This window comes from Desmodus rotundus, chromosome 9, assembly GCF_022682495.2.
Source record: "Desmodus rotundus isolate HL8 chromosome 9, HLdesRot8A.1, whole genome shotgun sequence".
Taxonomy (NCBI): Eukaryota; Metazoa; Chordata; class Mammalia; order Chiroptera; family Phyllostomidae; genus Desmodus; species Desmodus rotundus.
The window spans coordinates 91,017,818-91,043,294 of NC_071395.1; the positions used below are offsets into that span (position 1 = coordinate 91,017,818).

Consider the following 25,477-nt stretch of genomic DNA (forward strand, 5'->3'; position numbering starts at 1 on the left):
GCAAAGCCTTGGTGAGGAGTACTGAAGCAAGCTAATAGTTGTGAGTCTTCAAAAGTAAGTAAAACCTCTACTTGCCTGCAGGCATAGAGATGGACTAAGTGACTTCTGAAGTTTCTCAGACAGGTTTGTGTAATCACACACCTGGGCGTCTTATTGAAAGCATGCTTTTGCAATTGTGCCATCTAGTGGTGTGAGGCAGATATTGCATCATTAGCCATCTCAAAAGCCCTAATAACCAAAGAGCTTTCAGAGAATGTCAAACAGATGATGGGCTATGCTAATACTATTCTCAGGTAATTACACTAGTTTTGGGCAGCAGAAAGATAAGTAGAGGCCCTGGCTGGGTATCTCAGTTGGTTGTGGGTTTGGTCCCTGGTCAGGGCACATACAAAAATCAACCAATGGCCCTGACTGGTATGGCTCAGTGGATTGAGCGCCAGCCTGTGAACTGAAAAGTCGCCAGTCAATTCCCACCCAGGGCATGTGCTTGGGCTGTAGGCCAGATCCCCATGGGGGCACATGAGAGGCAACTGATCAATATATCTCTAGCACATCAATGTTTCTCTCCCTCTCTTTCTCCCTCCCTTCCCTTCTCTCTAAAAGTAAATAAACATAATCTTTTAAAAATATGGAAGAATAGCCCTGGTTGGTGTGGCTCAGAGGAATGAGTGCCGGCCTGTGAACCAAAAGATCGCCGGTTTGATTCCCAGTCAGGGCACATGCCTGGGTTACAGGCCACGTTCCCCAGCTGGGGTGTGCAAGAGGCAACTGACTAATGTATCTCTCTCTTGCACATTGCTATTTCTTTCCCTCCCTTCCCCTCTCTCTAAAAAGTAAATAAAATCTTAAAATAAAAAAGAATCAACCAATAAATGCATAAATAAGTGGAACAACGAATTGATGTTTCCCCTCCCCCCCCAACCAACTCAATTAATTATTTAAAAAAACAACTCAGAGATGGGCTGTGATGGGGAACGCGGCCCAGCCTTGCTGGAGCTGTTTATTCACAGGGAGGGCTACGGGCCCATGAGGTCCTTGGGCTGTGCAGCAGAGATAAGTCCTGGACTCCCGCTCCAGCTCGGTCACTTGGGGCCTCTCACTAACTCACCCTGAGGGGTCTAGGTCCAAGGGCCAGGCACCTGAAAGAAAATGCTAGATGAAAAGGGCATCTTGCCCTCCATGCCCAGCCCCCCAGCACAGAATCCACATCCCTATCAGGATGGCACCAAGCCCAGGGGAGCACAGGCAAGGGAGTGAGGAAGAACAGGGTCAAGAGCACAGGCCAGGGACACTCTCTTCCACTGGGATCTGGCTTTCTCAGCCACAGGAACCTAGACAAGAGGCTGCAGGCTTCAGGAAGAGAATGGTCTGGCCTTGAGAGACCCTGGGACAGGCAGGAGGAAGTGACTGATGAGGGTCAAGATAGGTTGCAAAGACCAGGGAGGGCAGGAGGCCAGACAGGAAGGGAATGAGGGGAGGAGATGGGCAAAGAGAGGGGAGAGGAAATGATGAGAGGGGCGGGCTGCGCTCCAGTCATCATCCCCTGCGGTTTCCTCTTCAGGCCTGGGGCACGTGGTGTTATTCCAAGCCCCTCTGTGGCCCCAGAAGGGACCAGCATGGAGAGGCTGTACTCACCCTGGAGGGGCCTGTTTCACCCAGACATGATGTGCTTGACAAAGGCTGGGAAAGAAGACAAAAAGCTTTGTGTTGTCCTCTTGGCCCCCTCGACCTCGTCCCCCTTCCCTATACTGCCTGACTTCAAACCTTCCCACTACCCCTTCTCCAGTCTGAGATTCTTTCTCTTATTTGGGGGCTGGTGGGAGGAGGTAGAAGAGGGAAGAGACCTCACCCCTGCTCTGTGTCCACTCTGTGCTGATACTCAACATAGACGAAATGAGATTCATTGCCTCTACTAATCCTCACAACCTTGAAAAAGGTGCCTGCATCACCCCATCTCTCAGATGAGAAAATTGAGGCTCAGAGAAGGTAAGTGACGTAATCGAGGTCACACAGTTCGTATATCACGGAGCTATCTTCAAATTCCATGCTCCTTCCGTTACACCAGAATGGAAAAGAACACCGCCAAAGCCCATCTGGCGCTCATGTCCTCTCACTCCTGGATCTGTTCTACTTTGGAGACCTGCCCGGCCCACACTGTGCCTGTTCTCCCATCCCTGGGAACCCAGGGAAGTGAGGTGTTACCTCATACCTTCGTAATTGATGCAGCCATTGGCATCCTCTTGCCCAGCTAACAGCTGTTCCACTTCCGCCTCAGTCATCTTCTCTCCTGGGGTGGGGGGGTCAGTGGGCTCTTAATTGCAGATGGCAAAGGAAGGGCAGGAAAACCCAAACACCCCCTCAAGTCTAAAGGGGTAAGTGGTCATACCAAGCCTCCCCCAAAGGCACTGGAGAGTGGAGCCAAGGGTCTTGAGGCCCTTCCCAGTCCCCGGGGCCTCTTTCTCTGCCTTATAGCTGTCACTGGGTGAGCAGACCAGGGCTCCAGTGACCAAGGCAAAGACAAGGACAGGAACCCTGGGTCCCACCCCTCAGGTCCGGGCAGTCACCCTGTTCTGCCAACCTGCTGCCCCCTCCCCCAAAACCCAGCTGGGGCAGGTTGTTCCTGCACAGCCCAGGAAGACAGGGCTGGATCAGGATGTGATCCTCAGTGTATAGGGCCTCCCACAATCTCCTGCCCAGCTGGCATACCCAGGGTGGCAAGGACATGGCGAAGCTCAGCACCCATGACCGTGCCGTTGCTCTCCTTGTCGAAAACACGCAGCCCCTCCACGAAGTCCTCGTAGGTGCCCTGCTCCTTGTTGCGGGAGATGTGCTGCAGGATGGGCAGGAACGTCTCGAAGTCTAGCATCTTGGCATTCATCTCTTGCGGTGGCATGGGGAAGGAAAGAGAAGGGACAGGAGCAGAGTCACAACGGGAGCAGAGGGCCAGAAGGGAACCTCACCCCAGCTCTGTCGGGCTAGGACCCATCCCTGCCATCACCCAGGGCTTAGCTACAGCCACTTCTGGGCACGGCTCCCAGTCAGTGATCCTGGGCGGCACAGAGCCCACAGGAGCAAGGCCGGGGGCTGGCTTGGGGCACTCTCCTCAGGGACAGGCCTCCAGCAGAGGTGAAAAGGAGCGGTGACTCCTCCCAGACCTCTGAGCTCCAGGGGGCAGCTGAGGGTGACAGCAGCAGAACGTGAGGGGCCCAAACAACTTAGGCTTTGGACATGTGACAGACATACAGTCATGGAGGTAAACTGACAGGGTGGCAAAACAATTTTTTTGCATAACTCTGCATTTGGGTCTCCTTGCTAGACCACACTGCCTGGAACTACTCTGAATCAATAATTCCTATACATTTGCAAACATTTTGTGACAAGCACACTTCTCCCACATTGTAGTATGTTAAAAGCTTCAGTTTAATAGATGTAAATCATTGTTAAATACCACAAATTCTGGCATTTTTCTCTTTTATAACAACCCAGAACCACCCCCCCCACCCCCCCGCTGCCCAAGTGGAAGTGCCCAGAGAACTTTTGCCTCTAAGACGCCCTGCTGACGTGGGGAAGCTGCTGGCCTCTGGCACGTTCCTGCCCGCATCCTTCCTGCTGCACTGTTGTCATCTGCAGCAAAACGAGGAGGGGATGGGGACCAATATAGGGCCCAGGAAGCCTTCAGAAATGGCTCACCCAGGTCTGCCTGGCCCCACCTGGTGTGTACGCCTCTGAGGAGAAGGACGTGCGTTAGGGCAGCTGTTACCTTGACTGCCTCACGTGACCGGGGACATTCACCACTGGGGCACAACTCCCTGGCGCCACTTTCTAAGCCTCCTCCACGAGTGCAAATGAGTGAAAGAGGAATCATCCTAGAGCTAATCTTGAGTCTGCTCTCATTTATATTAAATGAATAATTTGTGATCTTCAGCGCTCTAACCGTTATCGGAAACAAGTCATTTGTGATAAAACTCACAAGGGTCACAGGATGCCTGGGTGCTGTGATACCTGAACCAAGAGCTCCCAGGTGGGGAGTGCGGGTGGGTGGTTAGTTATCAGATGCCCATCGAGCCCCCCTGCCCCAGTGTCCCTGGCACCCTTGAGTGTCAGAGGAAAAGACAGAACATTGCCCCTGCCCTCCCGGTGCAAGCCCAGGCCACATTCTTCAAGGGTCAGCTAAGTGCCAGGTGCTTCGGGATAAATTCTCCAAAGAAGAGACAGGTAGCCTGGGGGAGGGAAGGCTGGTCAGGAGGGTTAAAGGGGGAGAAGGGAGAGAGCAGCTGACAGGAGGCAGATCTGGGGGAGAGCCTCAGGGTGCAGGGCAGGCTGAGCCCAGGGCCGTCACTGACCTTCCGGCTTGGGCTTGCCCAGGACGCGCAGCACCTCAGCATTGGTGGGATTCTGGCCCAGGGCCCGCAGCACGTCCCCACACTGCCCGTAGGTGATCTTCATCTCTCCACTCGGCGTCCGGTCAAACAGCGAAAAGGCCTCTTTGAACTCTGTGGAGACAAGACCCAGCTGCAGCCCCTGAGCCAAGTGAAGGGATTTGAGGGACAGGGGTCTGCTGATCAGCTTCCACCCAGGCCGACGAGCAGGTCACTGTGGCTTATAAAATATTTCAATATTTCCCTCCCAGCCCCTCCCTGGAACTATTTTCTGACAACTAAAGAGGCCGCCCAGTGCCTCCATGACCTATTCCAATGCTGGGCCTGGGACCTCTTCTATCAGTGAATTGTCACATAATTTGAAGGTCTCCCCTGCTTCCACCCCTCCCATCCACAGTCCTTCCCTGGTGTAGGTGAGGATCCTGACTGTTGAAAATGGCAGGGAAGTGAAAATAGCACTGGTTCGGGACACGGGGTTCCTGGGTTCTCTCCTGGCTCTGTGGAGTGTTCCAGATAGGCCCCCCAGGTCTGTTTTCCTGGGCACCATGGGGAGCAACAGCGCCACCCGCCGAGCACTCCTAGTTACTGGGAATGTCAAAGGAGGCGGCACTCTGCGAAGTGGTAAGACCTGTTCAAAAGTCAGCTAATTAATATCCCTACTTCCTGTTTCAGGCTGAAAGGGGGCACCCAGGCCAGACAAGGTCACATGGTGGAAACAGACCACCTGACTCTGCCACTGGCCAGCACGTGGCCTCGGGCAAACTACTAGCCTCTGAGTGCCCTCCTTTCCTTAGCTCCAAATGGGAATACAAAGTCCAACTGAGTGGGTTGCTGAGTAGAATTACAAAGGATGGTCATTACTGTATTTCCTGGTTCTCAAGCCAGCTCAGACATATAGGGGAACTACAGTCCCTGAAGGGACCAGGGCAGGTGTTCGAGAGGCAGGGCTTAATTAAGGCACCCCTGGGCCCTTACAGAGAACCCTAATTCTTCACTAATTTGGATGCAAGCAATTCATTACTGTGGGTAATTTGGACTGGAAATGGCACTGAAGTTACCTTATCCGCAAAGAGATGGTTTACTAAGCAGATTAACGATACAAACCAAAGAAGAATGTGTAAAGTACTTAGGAGAAAAGCCGTTTTTAATCCTCTCCACGCACTTCAGAAACAATTATTTACTTAGAGGCTATGTACGGACTATTTACAAGTCACTCCACATATCAAAGGTTCCCCAAAACTTTCACTTGCAACTCTTCATCAGTCTTTGGATGACTTTAAAAGAGGCAAAACCGTATGTCTTTCACATTCCCGAGTAATTGAGTTCAAATTCCATTTCCATTGCTCACTAGCTGTGTGACTTTGGGCAAGTAGATATTTAACCTCCATAAAACCTCTTCTGTAAACGGCACCTATGTCACAGGGTTTATATGATAAATTACACTCAAATTACATAACTTATGTACATTATTTTTATATGTTAATTTATTTTTACCTAAGTAATATATGTAAAAAATCTTAACACAATGAATGGCACATAGTAAATTCTTAAACGATGCTATTAGTATTATTTTACTGAGCTTAATCCCAGTTTTACCACTTAACTATGTGACCTTGGCCATCTCACCTAACTTCAATAAACCTTGGTTTCCTCCTTTGTAATAAGGAAATAACACTGATCTCACAGCTTTCTTAGAAGGGTTTAATTTTTTTAACTTTTGAAACAATTAGCCTGCCTTCTGGCACAAATTCAGTGCTTAATAAATATATATTTGTTAGTTGAATCTAAACTCAGACTTTTTAATCTTCTCCTGGTTCATTCAGAAGAGTGAAGTCAGATTTAATAAAAGAAGTCTCCTCATAAAAGAAGAATATAACAATACCTAATAAGAGTATGGGCTATGTAGAGGAAAGGAATAAGAACAACCTATGAGCCCTGGCTGGTGTGGCTTAGTGGACTGAATGCTAGCCTGAAAACCAAAGGGTCACTGGTTTGATTCCCAGTCAGGGCACATGCCTGGGGTTGCAGGCCAGGTCCCCAGTAGGGAGCACATGAGAGGCATCCACACATTGATGTTTCTCTCCCTCTCTTTCTCCCTCCCTTCTCCACTAAAAATAAATAAATACAAATTTTTAAAAACTATATATATTAAAAAAAAAAAAGAACCACCTATGTTTGAGTGCTTATTGTGGGCCAGGCTCTGAGCTGATAACTTTGCATGAGTTACCTCCTTAATCTTTATAAAAACCTTAGGCTACAGATATTATTATCCTATTTTAGACCAATGCAGATGTGACTTCTAACCAGCTATTAAGGAAACCAAGGAAATGGTGAGGAGGAAGGAGAAGGAAGAGACCTGCTGTACCTGCTAATGCTCCCAGCCTTCTGGGAAACCTGGTATACATATAAAAACCAAACACTGGAGTTTAGGATTGCTGCTAGAAAAAAAAACAAAGCCAGTGTAATCTTGAGGTGTGTGAGAGGTGACGCTAATGGGCTCAGGAGAAACCTTTTCTCAATAGTCTGTAGCAGTCAGCTGCTTGCTAGAGCAATGAGCAATGGTGGCAACTCCTTTCTAGAAGAACATGGAAATCTGGAGAGGGACCAGAGAAGGAAGTCAAGGGTTAGAATCTAGTTCTATCAGAAAAAAGACATAAAAGAAATTTGGGCCATATCACTTGGAGAATATAAACCTATGAAGAGATTTGATAACTATCTTCAAGCAGATGGAGGGCACCTGGAGGATGCTGAACACAGTCGCAGCATTTCTGAATTGGAAAAAACCTTACTTTGCAGATAAGAACATGAAGGCTTGAAGAAGTGACTGCCCAAAGTCTCATGGTCATGGTGGCAGAATGTGGGCTAATTCCAAAGTCTCCTAACCCCAAACAATGTTCTTTCCAGCATGCGAGAACCGTCTTCAGCTTCATTGATAAGCAAATGAAGAGGATGCCGGGGTAAAATGAAAACAGCAACAGCTAAGATGAACATAAGGAAGAACGTCTTCATAGTCAGAGGAGTGAAGGACTGGAATGAGTTAGGCCCCCAGCCCTGACAGTCTTCAAGGAGAAAGAGGCAACTGGCTGTCCCAGTTGGCTTTGACCATGATTCCCATTCGAAAAATGAAATATTTTTATCATGAGTTGATTTCCTAGTCTTCCTGGGCGCCAAGGTGTTTTTATATCCACAAAAGTATATACGTAACTAAAATGCATTAAAATTAATTTTAATAATTTTACAACACCCCAAACTATTGACTGAAAACGAGTGTGCACAGGGTATTGCAAAAGCAGAGTCAGACTCAATTCACTAGTTTCAAAATGCATCTGCCAGCCTTCATGCCTTACGTGTGCGTGGACCGGCAACACTTTTTTGAAAGGCAACTTGGCAGTAACTATTACATTAGAAATGCACGTATCCTTGGACCCACTGCTAGGAAGGTCCCCAGAGAAAGCAAGCTGATATTCCCCAACCAGGAACAAGCTAAATGCCTTGCAGTGTAGGCCTGATTAAATTAAAAGGTGTATCTATGTGTGAGAATCTATATAACTGTTTAAAAGAATTGAAAAGTAGAACTGTTTGTGTTAGCTATAAAAATACATATGAACATAGTATTAAATAATATATTATTATTAAATCCAAGTGTATATGGTCCAGCACAAAGAACACCTCCTTTTTATCACAAAATCATAAGCATGTTATTCTGTAACATAACAATATCATACTCGAGCACATCATATGACATTGTAGGTGAAATAGTCAAATTGAAACTATAAATTATTATACTCATATGATTACCCTACCCACCACACTCAAGCAGGTGCTACTTCTGCTGGACCCTGTATATTAAATGAAGGGTATGAGACTGTATGTACCACATGACTTGATTTGGGTAAGCTTTATACGTACATACATACATATAGACTGGTATATCACCACGTATTTTTCTCCAAGGATACACAGACCGATTAACAGGGATTGTCTTTGGGAGAGGAATCATCATAAAAGGAAAGCAAGGGAAAATAGTTTTATTTTTCATAGTAGTATATAATTTTAAGTAGTATATAATTTTTTTACCATGTGCACATATTAGTTTAATTTTATAAATATAGTATGTGCTTAAAATCAAGGGGTTGGACCAGGTGACCTTTCAAGGTCCCTTCCAACTCCTCTGATTTTACATGCTGGGGCATTTGGTGGGGGAACAGGGATACGTTGCAGTGGCAGAGAGCCCCAGCTGTGGAGCAGACGCACATTATGACACATTTCATTCTCCAAACACCAGAAGATGGCCTACGAAGCAACCATCACATGAGTGGGTAGATGGAGATCTTGAGGCTTGTTTTGAAGCTACACTAAATATCACTTTATATAAGATTGAGAAAAATAAATTGCCTCATCAAAGATGGAGAAGCATTGCTGATGGAGGTCACAGGTGGGCCAGGGCATCCCCAACTCACTGTCAGCCCTGCCACCATTAGTGGGTGAGCATCTTGGCAGACTGCAGGAGGAGGAGAGAGGAAGCCGGTAGCCCGAAAGAGGGCTTTCCAATAAAGAACAGAAGTGAGGCGTTCTAAATATGTTGGAAAGTAGATTTTGGAGGTAGAGGAACAAAGAGGCATTTTTGCTCTGTTGTGTTCCAGGTAGTCTGGTGGAGTAGTTGAGAACGCAGGTCCAGAATCAGATGGCCTGAGTTGGAATCTTGGCTCCACTGGCAACTCCCTGTGTGAGACTGGGCAAGCCACCCAACTTTTCTGTACCTCAGTTTTATCACCTGTAAAGTGGGGCAGTAATAGTCCCTACCTCATGGGGTGGTTGTGAGAATTAAATGAGTTAATGCATGCTTAAGTAATAACATGTAGGAGGCAACAGTGAGCAAGTAGCAAATCTATGGCAAATGTAAGTTTGCCATGATGATAGTGATGGTGATTACTGTTTTGGTGATGATGATAGCTCTTCCTCTTTCACCTCCTCCAGGAGGTGCAGCAGAAAGGGTATGGTGGCGGAGTTGGGGTTGTTATACTCACCCTCGATCTGGTCGGCAGTGAAGTCTATCTGTGGGAGAGAAACACAGGAATGAGACTGCCGAAGGCTTCCAAAGGGAAGCAGAAGTGGCTTCCACCACAGTCAGGCCACTGATGGGGACGGACGGAGACTGCGGGCTAAGGGTAAAACACCAGTCTCCTGATGAATGGGACATGACTCACAGACTATAAAATAAATGATGCAGCCTCCATGTCTCTCTCAATAGCACCTGTTAAGTGATGATTCCAAGTGAGAGAGGGAAAGGAAGAGAAATATCTCAGACGAGAGCCTATACTCACTCCCTGTTAGAATTCCTTTGGGTCAAATGTAAATTCCTTGTCCTAGCAGCCGCATACCAACCTCACTTTCATTCCTTCAGTCTCTCTCTGCTCCACATCCTCCCACAAGCCACACGTCCTCTCCCTTTGGGTGCCCCCCCACTCCTCACTCTTGGCCTCCCTTTCCTACCTCATGTTGACTTCAAGTCACCTCCTTCAGTGGAGCCTTCCCTCACCCCATTCCTTCCCACCCACCCTTAACACACATCCCTCTGGGGCACTCTAGGGCAGCAAGAGCAGTCTGGGTGGGCCCTTGATGGTTTGTAACTGCTTTCCAGTCATGCCTGGTTGTGTATCCTGACTCCTTGAAGCCAGGGCTCCTGCAGAGCAGCAGTATTTGTAATTGTCCACAGAAATGCCTGGCATTGAGTAAGTACTCAATAAATATTTGTTGAGCAAAGATATAAACTTTGGAGTTTCCCTCCAATGCATAATAATTTAAATCTGAGTACAGAAGAGGAAGGTAGGAGGCTCTGGAAAGGAATGACAATGACCGAGTATGAGGTATGAGTCATCATTTCTATTTAGGACCTTGTACGTTACTTCATTGTCCTTATCTACCACCACCGCCTCCCCAAAGTCCCCTCCCCACTGGCGGTGGTAACCAATCCTGGAGCACCTTCCTCATGTACCACCTAAATCCCAATTCTGAGCTGTGCTGTGCCCACCTGAGGCTGACCTCTATTAATGAAGACCCCAGCAGGTGGCTGGAATGAGCTAGAAGAGCAGGACAGAGGTTACACTGGGTTGGGAAAGGAACTAGCTGTGGCCAGGAATGGAGTCTGCCAAAGGTGGGGGTGGTGGTGGTCAGGAAGTGAAAGGAACCCCCTAAATGGGCTAAAGTTTGCTTTGCATAAACTCTCTGAGGAAAGCTACAGATTGTCTTACTCTCTTTTTTTTTTAATCTTTTTCATTTACTGACTCTAGAAAGAGGAAGAAAAGGAGAGAGAGAAACATGGACCGGTTGACTCTTGCACCTGCCCTGACTGTGGACCGAACCTGCAACCCAGGCATGTGCCCTGTACCAGGAATGGAACCTGCGACCTTTGGGTTTGCAGGACAACACCCAACCAACTGAGCCACACAGGCCAGGGCTATTTTGCAATTCTTTAAGTCCCAGGAGTATATGTGTAACAAAAACTAGCAGAAAGACATAACATCAGAATGTATGGTCAGAACCACACATATTGGGGTTAAGTTAGTTTTGCTCTATCTTTGAGCAAAGAATCTTCTAATCGAAGCTGAGAAGTAAAAATAATAGGGAAAATAGCCTTTATGAAAAGCACCTACTTTTTTTCCACTTTAAAGCAATTAAAAAAAAACCCCAGGATTGGGAGATCAAGACCTGGAAGGGAAGACTGAAACCGGGGCGAAGAAGCAGGAGAGGTGGGTGAATGGAGGGAGGTGACAGGAGAGGAAAGGCACTCGTCTGACACCACCAAGCAGCTGTTGCCCGGACGCCAGGGACCAGGCCTGGCAGTGGGTGTCCCACAGGACTAGTGCATTAGCAGAACGAATCAGAAATAAAAGTGTCCTGATTGGGAGAGAGGCAGCTTTTCTTGCCAGGCTCTTCCCATAGAGGGAGTGATGTATGACCTGAAATACCTGCAGGTATTTTCATGATCTCACACTAAGCCTCAGTTTCCCCAGAGTGTGTCATAACCAAGCTCAGGGATGGGGCAACTGCCTCCATCTCTTGGCCAAGCCCGTTCTGCTTCACTCCTGCCCTTGGAGGCACTGCCATGGATCAACCCCATGGGCCTTGGCACAACTGCGGGGTCTCTGGGGCTGTGGGAGCTGGGGGGAACCCTCAGAAGGCTAGGGAGGGTCATCCAATGAGAGCCCAGGGCTTTAGTTTCCTGCCTACTGTCACAGAACCTGCCCCTGAGCTCTTATGTTGCTCTGACTCCTCACCACCCCCAGCCCTGACCTCAGGCTGATATTCCCAGGGGCCCACCACGCCCAGCCTGTTATTAATAGCTCTTCATACCAGTGGCCACTTGACCTCTTACATTCTAGTGCCAAGGCTTAAAACTGCTTTGCTCTCCAGAGGCCTCTGACCTGCTCCTTTCTAGGCCCATTCCCTCCCAGTTCCATTCCTTCCCCAGCTGGTCAGAGAGCTGGGAAGCCTAAAATGACTCAGTCAGCAGGCAGGCCCTACCCTAGCTCCAGAAAGGAGAACCTTCCAGTGTGAGGGGAGCAGGGCAGGGCAGAGAGGGAACAGGGCGGAGGCGGCAGAGGGAACCAGGCCCAGCAGCCTCACCAGGCTGGAGAGAGGGTCTCAGCTGGGACTGGCCAGTGCTCTGCACGTGCCAGATAGGAGCCAGGCAGAGGCCACAGAAGGAGGGGCCCACCTGGGTAGGGAAGAGGAGAGGGAACCAGTCTTCTCTTATGTTTGAGCCTCATGGTCTCCCACCCCCACGCACTGCAAGTCTGTGGCCCAGAAGCCTTCCCCAGCACAGGCAGCACTCTCCCTCACCACCAACATCACCTACTCCAAGTTCCACCGTCAGTTATCACTATGTGTCTCTTCTCCAGATAGGTCCTGTGCTACACTGAGGAAAGGGTCAGTCTCTCACCTAAACAGGGTCAGATGGTTGCACCTCCCCGCCATCCCCAACTCTGCTGGGCAAATTAGGGTGACAAAGTGGTGCTTCCTCTGACAGGGCAGAAACCTGTTCTGTAGGGGCAAGGCCTACAACCGGAATACCCCTTGGCAGCCCCCACGCCTGCTCCGCCACCCTGCAGGGCTGCCATCCGGGGCTCGGACACCACAGGCTCACCCCAGTCCAGCCTCCACGAACTAGATCTCCAAGCTCCGGGTGAGTAGGGCCCGGAATATCATCCCTACCCCTATCCCAGGCGCTAAGGCTCACTTACCTTGATACTCTTGGGGTCAAAGGCAGGTTCCTTGGGGGGCTCGGGAGCTGGGGCAGGGGCAGGGGCTGCCTTGGCCGCTTCCTTCTTAGGCTCGGGCTTCTTGGGAGGCATGCTGCCTTGGGGACTTTGGTGGAGGTGGCACCTAGGAAGAAATCAAGAGATGCAGCGCCTGGGAAATGAGATAGGAGACTGGGCCACCTCCCTCCCCTTTTATCCTGGGCAGGAGCCCCCACAGAAGGGCTGGGTGAGAGCAAGAGCAGCTGCTACTGACTATAAAAGGAAGAAATACCAGCAGGGGACAGCTGACAACTGTGTATTGTCACCAGGTTTGGGGCTACCAGCCCCCTCCCCCTCTCCCCATTCCTCACACCCCTCATGGCTTCCACCTCTGGAACAGGCTGACCCCTTCCTGCCAATTGGTGGAAACCCAGAGGGGCTGGGAAAACAGGCCCCCTCAAAAATGCCAGCGGCCAGCCAGAGAGATGAGCTGACTTGAGCGGTTGATAACCCTTACACAAAGCCCAGGGGAGGGTCAGGCTTTTTTTAGCCCCTCCTGAGCAGAGGCAGCCCACTGCACATTCCTTTCAAGCCAAGGTCCTTTAAGCTGAGAGCCACTCTGGGGCCTCAGCTCTATCCTGAGGCTCAACTCTCAGGCCCGCAGCCCTGAAGCAACAGCTGTCCAGCCAGTGCACACTGTCCCACCCCCTTCCAATCCAGAGTGAACTCCCCATCTTCCAGAGCAGGCATCCTAGGAACTCCACAGACCTCAGATCCCCACATCTACCACCCCCACCAATCTTATTCATTCATTCAACCAGTACTGAGCACTTAACACGTGCCCAGGGGCCCAAGGTGAGAGGCAGAGGGGTGTGGCTGAATGGTGGTGAGACTAGAGGTCAGAAATCCCAGGTCTCATTTTTACTACACCTCTGACTCATTCTGTGCCCCTGGGTGTGTGTGTAGTGCTTACTGTGTGCCAGGCTCTGTTCATGCAAATGCTGTTCCTATAAGATCTCATTAAATCTTCACAACAGTCCTTTAAGGTACATAGGATTATCACTTGCATATTACACACGGGCAGATTGAGACTAAAAGTGGTAACAGCTTAGAAGGCACTCAGCTAATGAACTTTGAACTCACGAGAGCCCAGGAGGGTCTGATTCTGAAGTTTATGCTTGAACGTTTGATATTGGAATCCCACTCCTATTTGTGTTCCTCAGAAAGGTCAGGATGAGCACTGCTAAACCGTGAACAGGAGACACCCCTGGGGACCTACCGGGTGAGGACGGAATGATGACAGCAAGTTGCAGTTTGTTACTTTTTCACTTCCTGTATTCATGGAAATTTTTATAACAAACACGTGCTGTTTTTGTAAAAAATGTTGAAAGTCAATAAATGTTCAGAAAAACAACTTAGATAAGCAAAAGAAGCTTATCCACTGCACAGAATGGCTTTGAGCTGCACCCTGAGACTCTACAGTTCAGAGGATAGAGAGAAGTAATGCTGAGAAAGGCAGAAGAGTCACTTTGCCTTTCTAGGCCCAGTTCCTCACCCACGAAACCAGATTGCTGGACTGTTTAACGCCTGGTCCCTCTCAGCTCCTAAGCCTGCAGTAGCAGGTGCCCCGGAACCCGCATTGCCCAGGCTCCCTAAGCACAGGCTCCAAGTCCCAGACCTTTCAGGGCCCAAAGGGCACTTAGAGGTCGTCCCATCCCATCTGGTTTTATAGTGAGGAATCTGAGCCCATGGAAACGTTGGAGCTACCTCAAGACATACAGGCAGAGCTGAACATCTAATTCTGGTCCTGCGTGTGGCGCTCTGACATCACCCTGCCCCTCCTGGAGCTCATGCCTGCTCTCACTGGTTGGGGGCGGGGAAGCCCTCAAAGGCAACTGTGGTGGGGAAAAGGGACCAGGACTTGCCCGAGGGGACACTAGAGCAAGACCAGAGCTCAAACCATTGGGTAGTCCTGGTGCCGGGCCGGCATGGAGGTTCCTTCGCTCTTTTCCCCTCACCTCTTCTCTTCATCTGCCTCTCCCTCTCTCTTCCTTCTGACTCCTTGTCACCTGCTCCCCTTCCCGGTGCTTCTGCTTGTGTCCTTCCCATTTCCCTATCTGACCACTGACTACCTTCTTCCCCAGGAGAGTTGGGAACTCAGGCTGTTGGTGATGAGGAAGGAAGAAAGAGGAAGGCGGGGATCTCCCCCCTCTCTACTCCTACTGGCATCCCCTCCCTGACCAGGCATCCTTTGCAGTAGGGGGCTGGTAGGTGGGGGGGTGATGCACAAACTGGGGTTTCTGTAGAAAGCTGAGGGCTAGGGGCTGGATGACCCAGACACTAGTCCTAACTTTGCCAGCCATGTCGCCTCTCTGGGTCTCAGCTTGCTTGTCTCCAAGATGAGAGATGATCAGGAGCTTTCAAGTGGTGTTCAGCAGACACCGGAAGCTCCCTGACTTGCTTCCACCGCAAGGGACGCAGAGATGCCTGGTGTTGGAGTTCCCCCACCCCTGCCACTTCAGTCAGCACCGCTCCTGTGTGCTTTACTTACCGGCTGGCCCATGGCCATGTTCTAAGAAATGGTTCCATGGTTTAAACATGTTAGAATAACCACTGAATTGAGGTGCTCTCATATGTCCCCTTCCAGTTAAAAAAACAAATTATTCTAATCATTCTAGAGAGAAGTGTGATCTTTGAAAGACATAGAGCTAGGAGGTGGTCCTTTCCTTTTCTTTTTCTTTCTTTCTTTCTTTTACCTTCCTTCCTTCCTTTTCCTCCCTTCCTTCCTTCCTTCTTTTTTCTTTCCTTCTTTCAGTTCTAAGGAGAAGCAAAATATCCAGTCTGCTCAGGGACAGAGCGATGAGGCTAGAAAGTTGGGGAGGCTGGCTGGGGCTAGAGGGGCATTGGGAACACAGAGAGAGGGTGGGCTTTGGAGGCTGCTGAGCAGAGGTCTGAATCTGGTTTTGCTGTCATTTCCAGGGGCCCAGTCCCCTCAGGCCCTTCCAGAGCATTTCCTTTCCCAGAGGCTGTGAGACTGGCATGCAAAAATGTCAGGAAGGCTCCACGAACCATCTCTGGCACACAGGAAACATTCGTAGCCGTTCATTTCTTTTTGCTTTCCCAGGCAGATGAAGCTAGAGGCATCCTCAGATTTCTCCAATTTCTGGAAAAAGTTCTAGGAGAGGGGCCCACCTGAGGGAGGGACAAGGAAGGTGGCAGTGGCTAATGAGAGTGTAAGGTGTGGATTTAGGAATGAGGAAGGAGTGGGGCAGAGGGAAGGGCAGCAGCTGGGTACCCACAGTGTGAAGTATTTGTGGCTCAGAAAGCCGGTAGCAGGTCCCTGGCGCCAGGCAGATAAGGAGCCTGTCTGCCTGAAGCCATTGGCCACAGACCCCCCAGTGGGGGAGGAGATGGTCCTCATATCAGTTTCCAATTCTCTTCAAGCAACCCCAGCTAAAAAGGTGTCTGGCACTTCAGAAGTGACCAGAGGGGAGCTGTGGTTTCCCAGAAGGAGGCTTGCTCAAGAATCAGGACCCCTGATGCTGGCCTTGTTATTCCTGAAACTCACCTGCCCCTGGTCCATAAGGGCCCAGTAGCTGGAGTCAGAGGTTTCACTTTCTCATGGTCCTCATTCTGCTTCATGGTCACTGACTCACCTTCAAATCTTATCCACCCAGAGTATCATCCCAGGGCCTATGACAGGGTCTCACCCTCCGGTACATGTTGACCAACCCAGAGCAAAGGGAAGGAAGAGAAGGGGAGAGACAGGAGTGTGAAGAGGCGAGTATAGTAGCAGGTACTGGAAGCCCAACTGCCTGGGGAGGCATCTAGCGGTTCCCCAGCCACACTCGCTCCAGCCCACTCAGATGCTCCCACTGGAAGGACTTCAGACTGAGTGCATGGAAAACACAGAACAGAATTTCACAGCAACCAGTTTATACCATGTGTCAAAGTCAGAGACGAATGCACAGGGGAGAAATGACATCAGCCTCATTTGGGCTGTATACACACTTACTCACCCTCCACCCCTCACCTCTCTCTAACCACACAGCGTCTGCGTGCTGCCCTGAGAGACATCCGCTAGAGTCTGCAGGCTGGGATCGAATGCTGCTGACTGCAGGCCTGGCCATTAATGCCCTGTCCTTGTCATCCTCCCTCCTCTCTCCTGGCCAGTGTCTCACAAGTTAGACACCACAGGGCAATGCCCTGGCCAACACTACCTTAGTCTGTCTCTGGAAGGGATTGGGTAAATCAGCCTCTGCTGCAAGGCAGAGGTGAAGAGGGCCCATTCAGGAGCCAGACTGCCTGGGTTAGAGTCCAAACTAGGTTATTTCCCTAGGGAAGCTAGTTAACTTCTTGACATCTCAGTTTTCCCATCTATCAAATGTGGCTGCTAACATAACCTCATGGAGTGGCTGTGAGGCTTAAACGAGCTTTTACGGGCGACAGGCTTACCACAGTGTCTGGCACAGAGCAAGTGCTCAAAATCCTTCAGCTTGAGTCCAGATTTCACTAGTGTGACCGTTGCCCCCTCTCCCAAGAATTATAAAGAGAAAATACTAAGCCCTGGCCAGCGTAGCGCAGTTGGTTACAGGAGCATTGTCCTATAACTGAAAAGTTGCAAGTTCGATTCCCAGTCAGGGGCATGTACCTAGGTTACAGGTTCAATCCAGGTCTGGGCCCACATGTATGAGAGGCAATTGATCAACATTTCTCTCTAGCATCAATGTTTCTCTCTCTGCCTTCCTCTCTTTCTAAAGCAATGAAAAAAAAATGTCTTCAAGTGAGGATAAAAAAAGAGAGAGAAAGAGAGAAAAAAAATACAAGATAAAGATATACCTTTTTTGAACTGGTACGTGTGGTAGAGGGGTGACTTTGGTTTGGGGGAGGAGGGGTCCTGGTCGGGCCGTGGGATGATAAGAAAAGATGCCGTGATCTCTCTTTTCATCTGCCGCTGTCTTAGAACCAACAGTGACGCCCCATCACCTGTGTGACTGAAGCCTGTGATCCAGGGGCTGGCGATACCAGGGCCCTGAAGACGAGCTGTGCTGGTGAAGAGCTGATAAAAAAGCAGGAAAGGGGCAACTGAACTGGAACAGTTGCTTCCTCTCCTCATCCCCTAAACTCTCAGGGCAGGTGATTGCAGTCAAAGAAGCACCTCCTCTTAAGGCTAAAATTGAAGCTCCCAGAAAAGAACATGAAAGAAAATGCTTATTTGTGACTTAGTAAGATAGGTACAAGCATTCATGCTAAAATAAAAGCCTCCCGTGCTGCACATTTTCTAACAGAAATATGCAGAAGATTTTAATTATAATCAATAGCACTATATAAAGGAGCTGCAAAGTGACAAGAACAGTTTAAATGTTTTGTTGATAGTAAGAAATTTAGAGTTGCTTTTCCATTTTTGCAATATCTCCTTGATTTTCGCGTTAGTAATACTTAGTTGACACAAGAATTAGGCAGTTTACTTAACTTGGACATAGTTCTGAACCTGATATGCTTTTGCTTCAGAGTCAAATCAATTCTTGTAAAATAGATGGAACAATTTTGTCAATTAAAATTGTGACTTAATAGATGTGACTGTTAAAAGAAAATAATTTTTCTGGTACTTGATTCAATTATTGGAAAATTTTAAAGTATACTTGGAACAACTTATGTGAATCTACGTTTTCAACTGTGAATTTTATAAACTCTAAATACAGGTCAAATATTTCTGATAAAAATTTAGCATCCAAATGGAGACATGCTATAAGAGTAAAACACACGTAGATTTTGAAAACAAAAAAAGAATGTAATACATCTCATTAGTAAATATTATATTGATTACATGCTGACATGATAACATTTTGGATGTTTTGAGTTAAATAAAATTTAAATACATGCATAGTAGAAGCATTACCCATTATTCAAGGACACATACAAATAAAAAATAATTCACAGTACAACATTTGATGGTTGCCCCACATGAATGTAGTTTGGATGGGATGAGATACAAGGGAATAAATAATTAAACGAGAAAGGCCTTACGTGGACCACTGATGAAAGACGGCTATAAATCAAGGAGAATGATTAACCTGACCCTCTGTATCTAAGATTCCTTACTACCAAGGAAGAAGGAAAAAAGCAGTGAGTAACCTGAAGTCTCATTGACCCATAAGGCGCATAGCACCAAACGTAAAAGCAGAAAAGGAGTAGGGAGGCATCTAGACTCAAAATTTCAAGGGCCCTGGTAGCACCGGCTCTCAGAGCACGTTAATCACCCCCCAAACTTTAGCCCACAGCTGCTTTAGCACCAGTGGAGGACGCTACGTGGTGTTTGGCCTAATCACTCATCAGCCAAAAAGGTTGAAGGTAATTTCTGTGCTGCGATCAGGACAGTGTCACCTAGTGACAGACCCGCGAAGTGAGCCATGGGAGGGCCCCCTGGGAGGGGTGCAACAGCAGGTGCGTGAGAGTCCGCCTGCGGATCTAAAGCGGAGGGCAGGACAGTGGGTGCTTGGCAGAGACATTTATAGTAGTTGAAAAAGAGCAGAGAGTGAGCCGGAATCCTTACCAGTCGCCCAAACTGTGTTCTCCCAGGCATCCTGACAGCTGCAAGGGACTTGAGAGGTCCAGAGAGGAGGTGACTTGCCCAAGGTCATACTGTGAATTATGGCAGGCCTGAGACTAGAACCCAGGACACTACTCTGAGGCAACAGTGGGAGCTGGTAGAGTTGATAGAGGTTCCCTCAGGGAGAGGCCAGACCCCCAACGGGCATGGAAGCAAGAAGGCATCAGCGAAAGGAATGGATGGCACCCTCAGCATGGACGGCTCTCCATGGGGAAAAGAGACTCAACCCTTTGGAAGAACTTTTTTTCAGCATTTGGGGTATTCTTCTAATGCTAAAGATGATTCCCTTTTCTTGGTTTCCTTTTCCACCAACTTCTTTTTTTATTTCTTGAATTCTGACTTCCTCTCTAGTGCTCCACCAGTGACTTCTCTGTGGCTAGATCTTGTGGTCTTCTCTGCTGTGCTTATAATGCCAAAGTTCTGCCTCTGACCCTCCTCTAATCTAGATCACTCTCATTCATTCACTCATTCATTCAACTAACACTTATTGAGCACCTACAGTATGCAGGTGCTTTTACTAAAGTGAACAAGAGGCCATCCCTGGCCCCAAGGAGCTCGCTATCTGGTGTGGAGTAGGCAGATATATAACAGCTTTAATATAATGATAAATAATCTCTGAAAAATATTACATAATCAAAAAGAATGAATTTAGTTCTACCTGAAAAATCTATATCCTCAGCCCCAACTTCTTCCCTAAATTGCTCAAACCTCACATTTTCTTTCTTTTTTTAATTTATTCTTTAAAATAGATTTTATTTACTTATTTGAGAGGGAAGGGAGAAAAAGATGAGAACCACAGACATGTGAGAGAAACATTCATTAGTTGGCTCCCTTTTGCATCTTGACCAGGGACTGAACCTGCAACCCATGTCCCCCAACCCGGAATCCTTTGCTTTGCCAGAGGGCCCCCAACCAAGCCACACAGTCAGGGTTGTTATTTATTTATCAGTAAGTTTAAATCCTGGACGGATACAGCATTACACGGATTCTGTGTCCAATGGCCTTAGCAGGAAGGTTGCTTCGGAATTTAGCACGAACCATGCCACTGTTTCCATGAGCACAAGTTACCTTTCCCCAGATGACTCTGGTTTTGTTTGGTTTACCACCAGGAGTCACTGTGTTGTTTTTTGCTTTGTACACATAAGCACATCTCTTTCCTAGATAGAATTCAGTTTCATCTCGAGCATAAACACCTTCAATTTTAAGAAGAGCTGTGTGCTCCCTCTGGTTCCGGAGACCCCGTTTATAGCCAGCAAGAATGGCCTTGGACCACCGCCTCCCAGACATATTTGTTGTTGTAGAAGTCCTGTTCCTGGCAGGCACCACAGGCTTTGAGATGGCGAAAAAGACAGACCTCACATTTTCAATTGACATTTGGACATTTCTCACCTGAGGAACTTCAAACTCAGTATATTTGAGACCCAGCTCATCACCTATCTCCCAACCCGTGTATTTGTGACACAGAACAAACGATAACGAAGCCCATTCAAGCCGATACAGTGTCTACTCCAGAGTGAAATATAATCCAGTCTGTGTTTGACCTGTTGCTGTACAACTTATTTAGAGAATAATGAAAGTCTACTTAGAAAACAAAGAATCTATTATTTGGTGGACATCCTCTCCAGACGATACAGATATTTTTCATCTGGCAGTCAGGCATGTATGTCCTTTCTGAGGAAAAAGAGATAATAGCCAGTTTTATCATTCAATTCATTCTTTTTGTTTTAAGATGGTACTTACCAAGAGGCCTTCTGGTTAGAATTCCAATGCCCTAGGGAGCAGGAATGGGATAAGAATATCTCTCACTGTAAAAGACTAACCAGATCTACTTTCACTGTCCATCTTTTTTCCAGATTCGACCATCTAGGGTCCTAGAATGATGGAGATTTAGAGCTGCCTAGGCTCCCCAGCAGTCTCTTTGCTGCATTCCTGGTCCCTACTCTCACCTCCAATTCACATAATCCTCAGCTGTCAGCATAATCTTTCTCAAATTCCATTTTCATGAGGTCACTCCCTCGCTCAATCACCACCAGCAGCTCCCTAGGTCTATTTTATCAAATTTAAAGTCATCAGCCTGGAACCCAAAGCTTATCATCTGTCCCCAACACCATCATTTCAAGTAAGCTCATACAACCTCCATCCCAGGCAAGCTAATTTGCTTACAGTTTATCTTTCTCCCTGTGCTTTTTTAAAAAAGATTTTATTTATTTATTTTTATTGAGAGGTGAAGGGAGGGAGAAAGAGAGGGAGAGAAACATCCACATGCAATTGGCTACCTCTCACATACCCCCGAGAGCCAGGAGCCTGGCCTGCAACCCAGGCATGTGCCCTGACTGGGAATTGAACCAGTTACCTTTTGGTTCTCAGGCTGGTGCTCAATTGACTGAGCCACACCAGCCAGGGCTCCCTGTGATTTTGAAGTCAGCCTGCCCCCCTGGCCCCAGGCCATGTAGCATACTTCAGAACCCACCTTAATCGTATTTTCTGATTAGCCTCAAGTGATTTTCTGATTAGACACTTTAGATGCTGCTTTGACTTTAATTCCCTTAAGGACTCAAGTTCAAGGCCAGCATGCTCTCTAGGTCCAGAAAGGGGGAGTCAAAAAGGCATCAGGTTATGATAAATAAAAGATAAAAGTGGTCCAGCCATTTAATTATCAGATATATTTGTAATATTTTAATATAGTTTGTCTTCATGCAGGACACTATGCTAGGTGATGAGGACATCATGGTGAACCAAAGTCCTGCCATATAATTAAAACTACCATACATAACGTGAAGGAAAGGAACACAGATGTTGTAAGAGAATCATTGGGTGGAACCAATAACTTAGATTAGGTGGGATGGGACATTCTGAGGATATGATATTAAAGCTGAGGCCTAAAGGATGAGTAGAATTTAGCTAAAAAGAAAAGGGAAAGTATTTTAGGAAGAAGTATTATGTGTAAAGGCTTCCATGTTAATCATTCAGTCAATATTTTTTAAGCATCTACTAAAAGTAATGCTTTTCAAAGAGTAATAAGAGAAATGTGGCTTGGCCTTCCCTTAAAAAGACAAGACATAAACAGAAAAATCAATTGTATTAGTCTGCTCAGTATGCTATAACAAAATAGCACAGACTGGGCAGCTTAAAAATTGTTTTCTCACAGTTTTGGATGCTAGAAGTCCATGATCAAGGTGCTAACACATTTGGTTTCTGATGAGAGCCCTCTTCCTGCATTGTCAATGGCCACTTTTTCACTGTGTCCTCATATGACCCTTTCCTCAGTGTCTGTGCACATGGGAGGGTGGTAGAGAAAGGGAGAGTGAGCTCCCTGGTGTCTCTTCTTATAACACTAATCCTGTTGAATCAGGGCCCCACCCTTCTGACCTCATTAACCTTAATTATTTCCTTAGAGGCTCCATATTCGAATACAGCCATGATAAGTTAGGGTTAGATTTAGGATTAGGGCTTTGACGTGAATTTTGAAGGGATACAAATGTGAAGTATGTAATATCAATGAATAAACAAAATATAATTATAGGAACAGAAGGAGTTTATTCCACTCACTCATTAAACAATAAGCATGAGTACCCATTATGTACCAGATACTGCACTAAATGTGGAGAATACATCCTGAAACAGGTAAACGGGGCTTCTACCCTTATGCAGCTTATCAGCTGGATAGGAAGTGGACAATTAAGCAGGTAGGTACAATAAAGGGTGCTAAGAGTAATGACAAGTATGGTGGCATTAGAGCAATAGCAGGGATAGCCAACCTAACCATGTATTCTAGAAGTTCAGAAAAAGCCTGAAGAAGTATATTTGGAGGATGGGCAGAGATAGTCAGATGAAGAGTGGAATTAGGAGTGTTCTGGAAAGAGAGAGCAGTACATGCAAAGCCTCCGAGGCAAGAAAGTAGGTCAAGAAGTTCCACATTGCAGTATAGAAAAAAGACTTTCCCCTCTCCACTCTTAGGTTCAGTATCTGGTGCCTTGTCATTTAAACTGACAAAAGACAGATTAACAGAATTCTAAAAGCAAGAGTTTGTTTACACATGGAACATGAGCACAGACACAGCAGAAATCAGTGAGAAGTAACTCAAAGAGGTGGTTAGAATTTGGGGCAATAAATTTGTGAAGTGACAAGACAAAAGGAAAGGGGCCTGGGCTTCTGGGAATGATATATTGTGTAAAGGTAAATATACGGATAAATTTAAAAGATAATGGTTGTTTTAGTAAGGTTTGTTTGTGCAGACCCGATTCAGTGCCAACTCTTTGTCTCCAGTAATAATGGTTGTTTTCCTCCTTTTGGTATAGGAGAGGGGAGAGAAACACTTTCACAAAGGTAAATTTATGACCTTCCTTTAGGCGGATAGGGGAGGGCAAAGAGCTCTTTCTCTGTTTGCTGTTTCTTAATTGCTTTCAGCTCCAAATAATCCTTATACCAAAGTAACATGTTCTGATCCCCTTCACTGGAATGTAGAGTATAAGAGGGAGACAGGTGAGACAAAGCTGAATAAGGAGGTACAGTATAGATCTTAGAGAGCCTTGTAGGATAGGTTAAAGTGTTTAGACTACATATCCTCAGAGCAATGGGAGATACTGAGTTGGTGTGGGGGGTGTGGGGGAGCAGGATATAGGGAGGGAAGTCCTGATATGATCAGGCTGGTTTTGGAGATAGGTAAAACTAGAGTCAGAAAGAGATATAAAGGTATATTTAGGAGGTAAAATTGGTAGGGCTTTGTGATTAGATGTTAGGGTTAAAGAAAAAGATGAGTCTCAGATTTGAGCAATGGAGAAAATGGCATTGCCTTAAACTGGGATAGGAAATATTCCAACTATGAGGAATGAGGAGTGAGGAGTTCCATTCTGACAAAGTACCCATGAAACATCCAGATAGAGACATCCAGTTGACAGCTAGGCATTTAGGTTTAGAATTCTGAGAAGTAGTCTGGCTGGAGATACAGAATTTGGAACAATTTTATATGAAAAACTCAGGCCACGAGAATGGATGAGTTTGCCTATGGTTTGTGTATGGTGACAAGAAAGCCTTGAACAGACCCCTGAAGCATTCTAGTGTTAGAGGGGCTGCAAAGATAAAGAACAGAGCAGCAGGAAGAAAACCAGGACACTGTGAGATCTGAGATGCAGAAGAATGGGGATAATTTCAAAAACAGAGAGGAGCAAATATGGGGGCAAAAGAGCCTCAAGGTCAAGTAATATAGGAGGATAAAAGGCATCATGCAACAGGGACAAAAGAAGGGCACTGAAAGAATTTAGAAGAAGAATAAGCTTACTCGAGGCTGTGTTTCAGTGGTACTTGCATCTTGCCAAAGACACCACGTCTAGCTTCTTGAATAGTTTGCTAAATGCTGGCTTCCAAACCTGATTGAACATGAAACAGGCCAAGAGGCAGGCTAAAAAGAAGAGATAATTTACCACATTTGGAATAATGCTTATTGTAACCCAATGTCATCCAGCTACACATATGTGGATAATAAGACTTCTGGTCAAGATGGTGGCGTAGGAAGACATGGTTCACCTCTTCACGCAACCACATCAAAATTACAACAAAAATACAGAACAACCATCACTCAGAACCATCAGAAATCAAGTTGAATGGAAGTCTGACAACTATGGAATTAAAGAAACCACATCTGTCCAGGCTGGTAAGAGAGGCACAGATGCAGAACAGGCTTGTCCCTCACCCACATGTGGTGGATAAAAATTTGGGAGGGATATCTTGGGAGCAAGGAGTCTTAACCCCACACCAGACCCCTCAGCCCAGGATTGCAGTGCCAGGAGGATAAGTCCCCACAACTTCTGGCTGAAAAAACCAGAATTGAGTCAGAAGAAGAAAATTCTGGAGCCCCAAGCAGTTCCTCTTAAAGAACCCACACACAGACTTACTCAGATACACTTCCTTTGAGCTCCAGCATCGGGGGTAGCAATTTGAAAGGCACCAGTGGCATACCGGGCAAAAATGAAGTGTCTGGAATCAAGATGAGTAGAGGCTATTGTCCCTTTTCTAAACCTTCCTCCCACAGAGCCGGCAAGCTGGTGCCATAGCTTAGACTCTATCAGCCTGGCTAACACTGTTTGACTCACCTTGGGGATTCCCACAGACTCCACTCCACCCAATTTACCAACTTTTGGGGCCACCCAAGCTGCTTTTCCATATGAATAGCTGGTCTTGGCTCCTGTTTCACAACTTCCTAAATCCTCTTAAACAAGCAACAGCTGGCCTCAGTGAGCTCCAGGCCTGGC

At 47.2% G+C, this 25,477-nt stretch overlaps 1 protein-coding gene and 1 pseudogene across 1 annotated transcript; both read right to left on the reverse strand.

Annotated features, from left to right (window-relative positions):
• Positions 1-963: 963 nt before the first annotated feature.
• On the reverse strand, positions 964-25,249 carry MYL4 (myosin light chain 4). The gene is made up of 8 exons (XM_024573281.3): positions 25,121-25,249; positions 12,623-12,764; positions 9,407-9,434; positions 4,344-4,493; positions 2,707-2,880; positions 2,210-2,287; positions 1,636-1,680; positions 964-1,139 (listed from the first exon to the last, which is right to left on the reverse strand). The coding sequence occupies exons 1-7, from the start codon at positions 25,180-25,182 to the stop codon at positions 1,652-1,654; spliced, it is 663 nt and encodes a 220-aa protein (XP_024429049.3). The 5' UTR covers positions 25,183-25,249; the 3' UTR covers positions 964-1,139; positions 1,636-1,651.
• On the reverse strand, positions 20,006-20,572 carry LOC112316438 (large ribosomal subunit protein eL33 pseudogene; annotated as a pseudogene).
• Positions 25,250-25,477: the final 228 nt, after the last annotated feature.

What these genes read in the sequence shown, in the direction of transcription:
- MYL4 (XM_024573281.3), bottom strand. Translation starts at nt 25,182, where the DNA reads ATGCCACTGGTGCCTTTCAAATTGCTACCCCCGATGCTGGAGCTCAAA. An exon ending in CACTGCCGACCAGATCGAGG is followed by an intron (nt 4,494 to 9,406) that starts GTGAGTATAACA and finishes TTGTCTCCACAG; the next exon opens with AGTTCAAAGAGGCCTTTTCG. An exon ending in CCATGTCCTTGCCACCCTGG is followed by an intron (nt 2,288 to 2,706) that starts GTATGCCAGCTG and finishes CCCCCACCCCAG; the next exon opens with GAGAGAAGATGACTGAGGCG.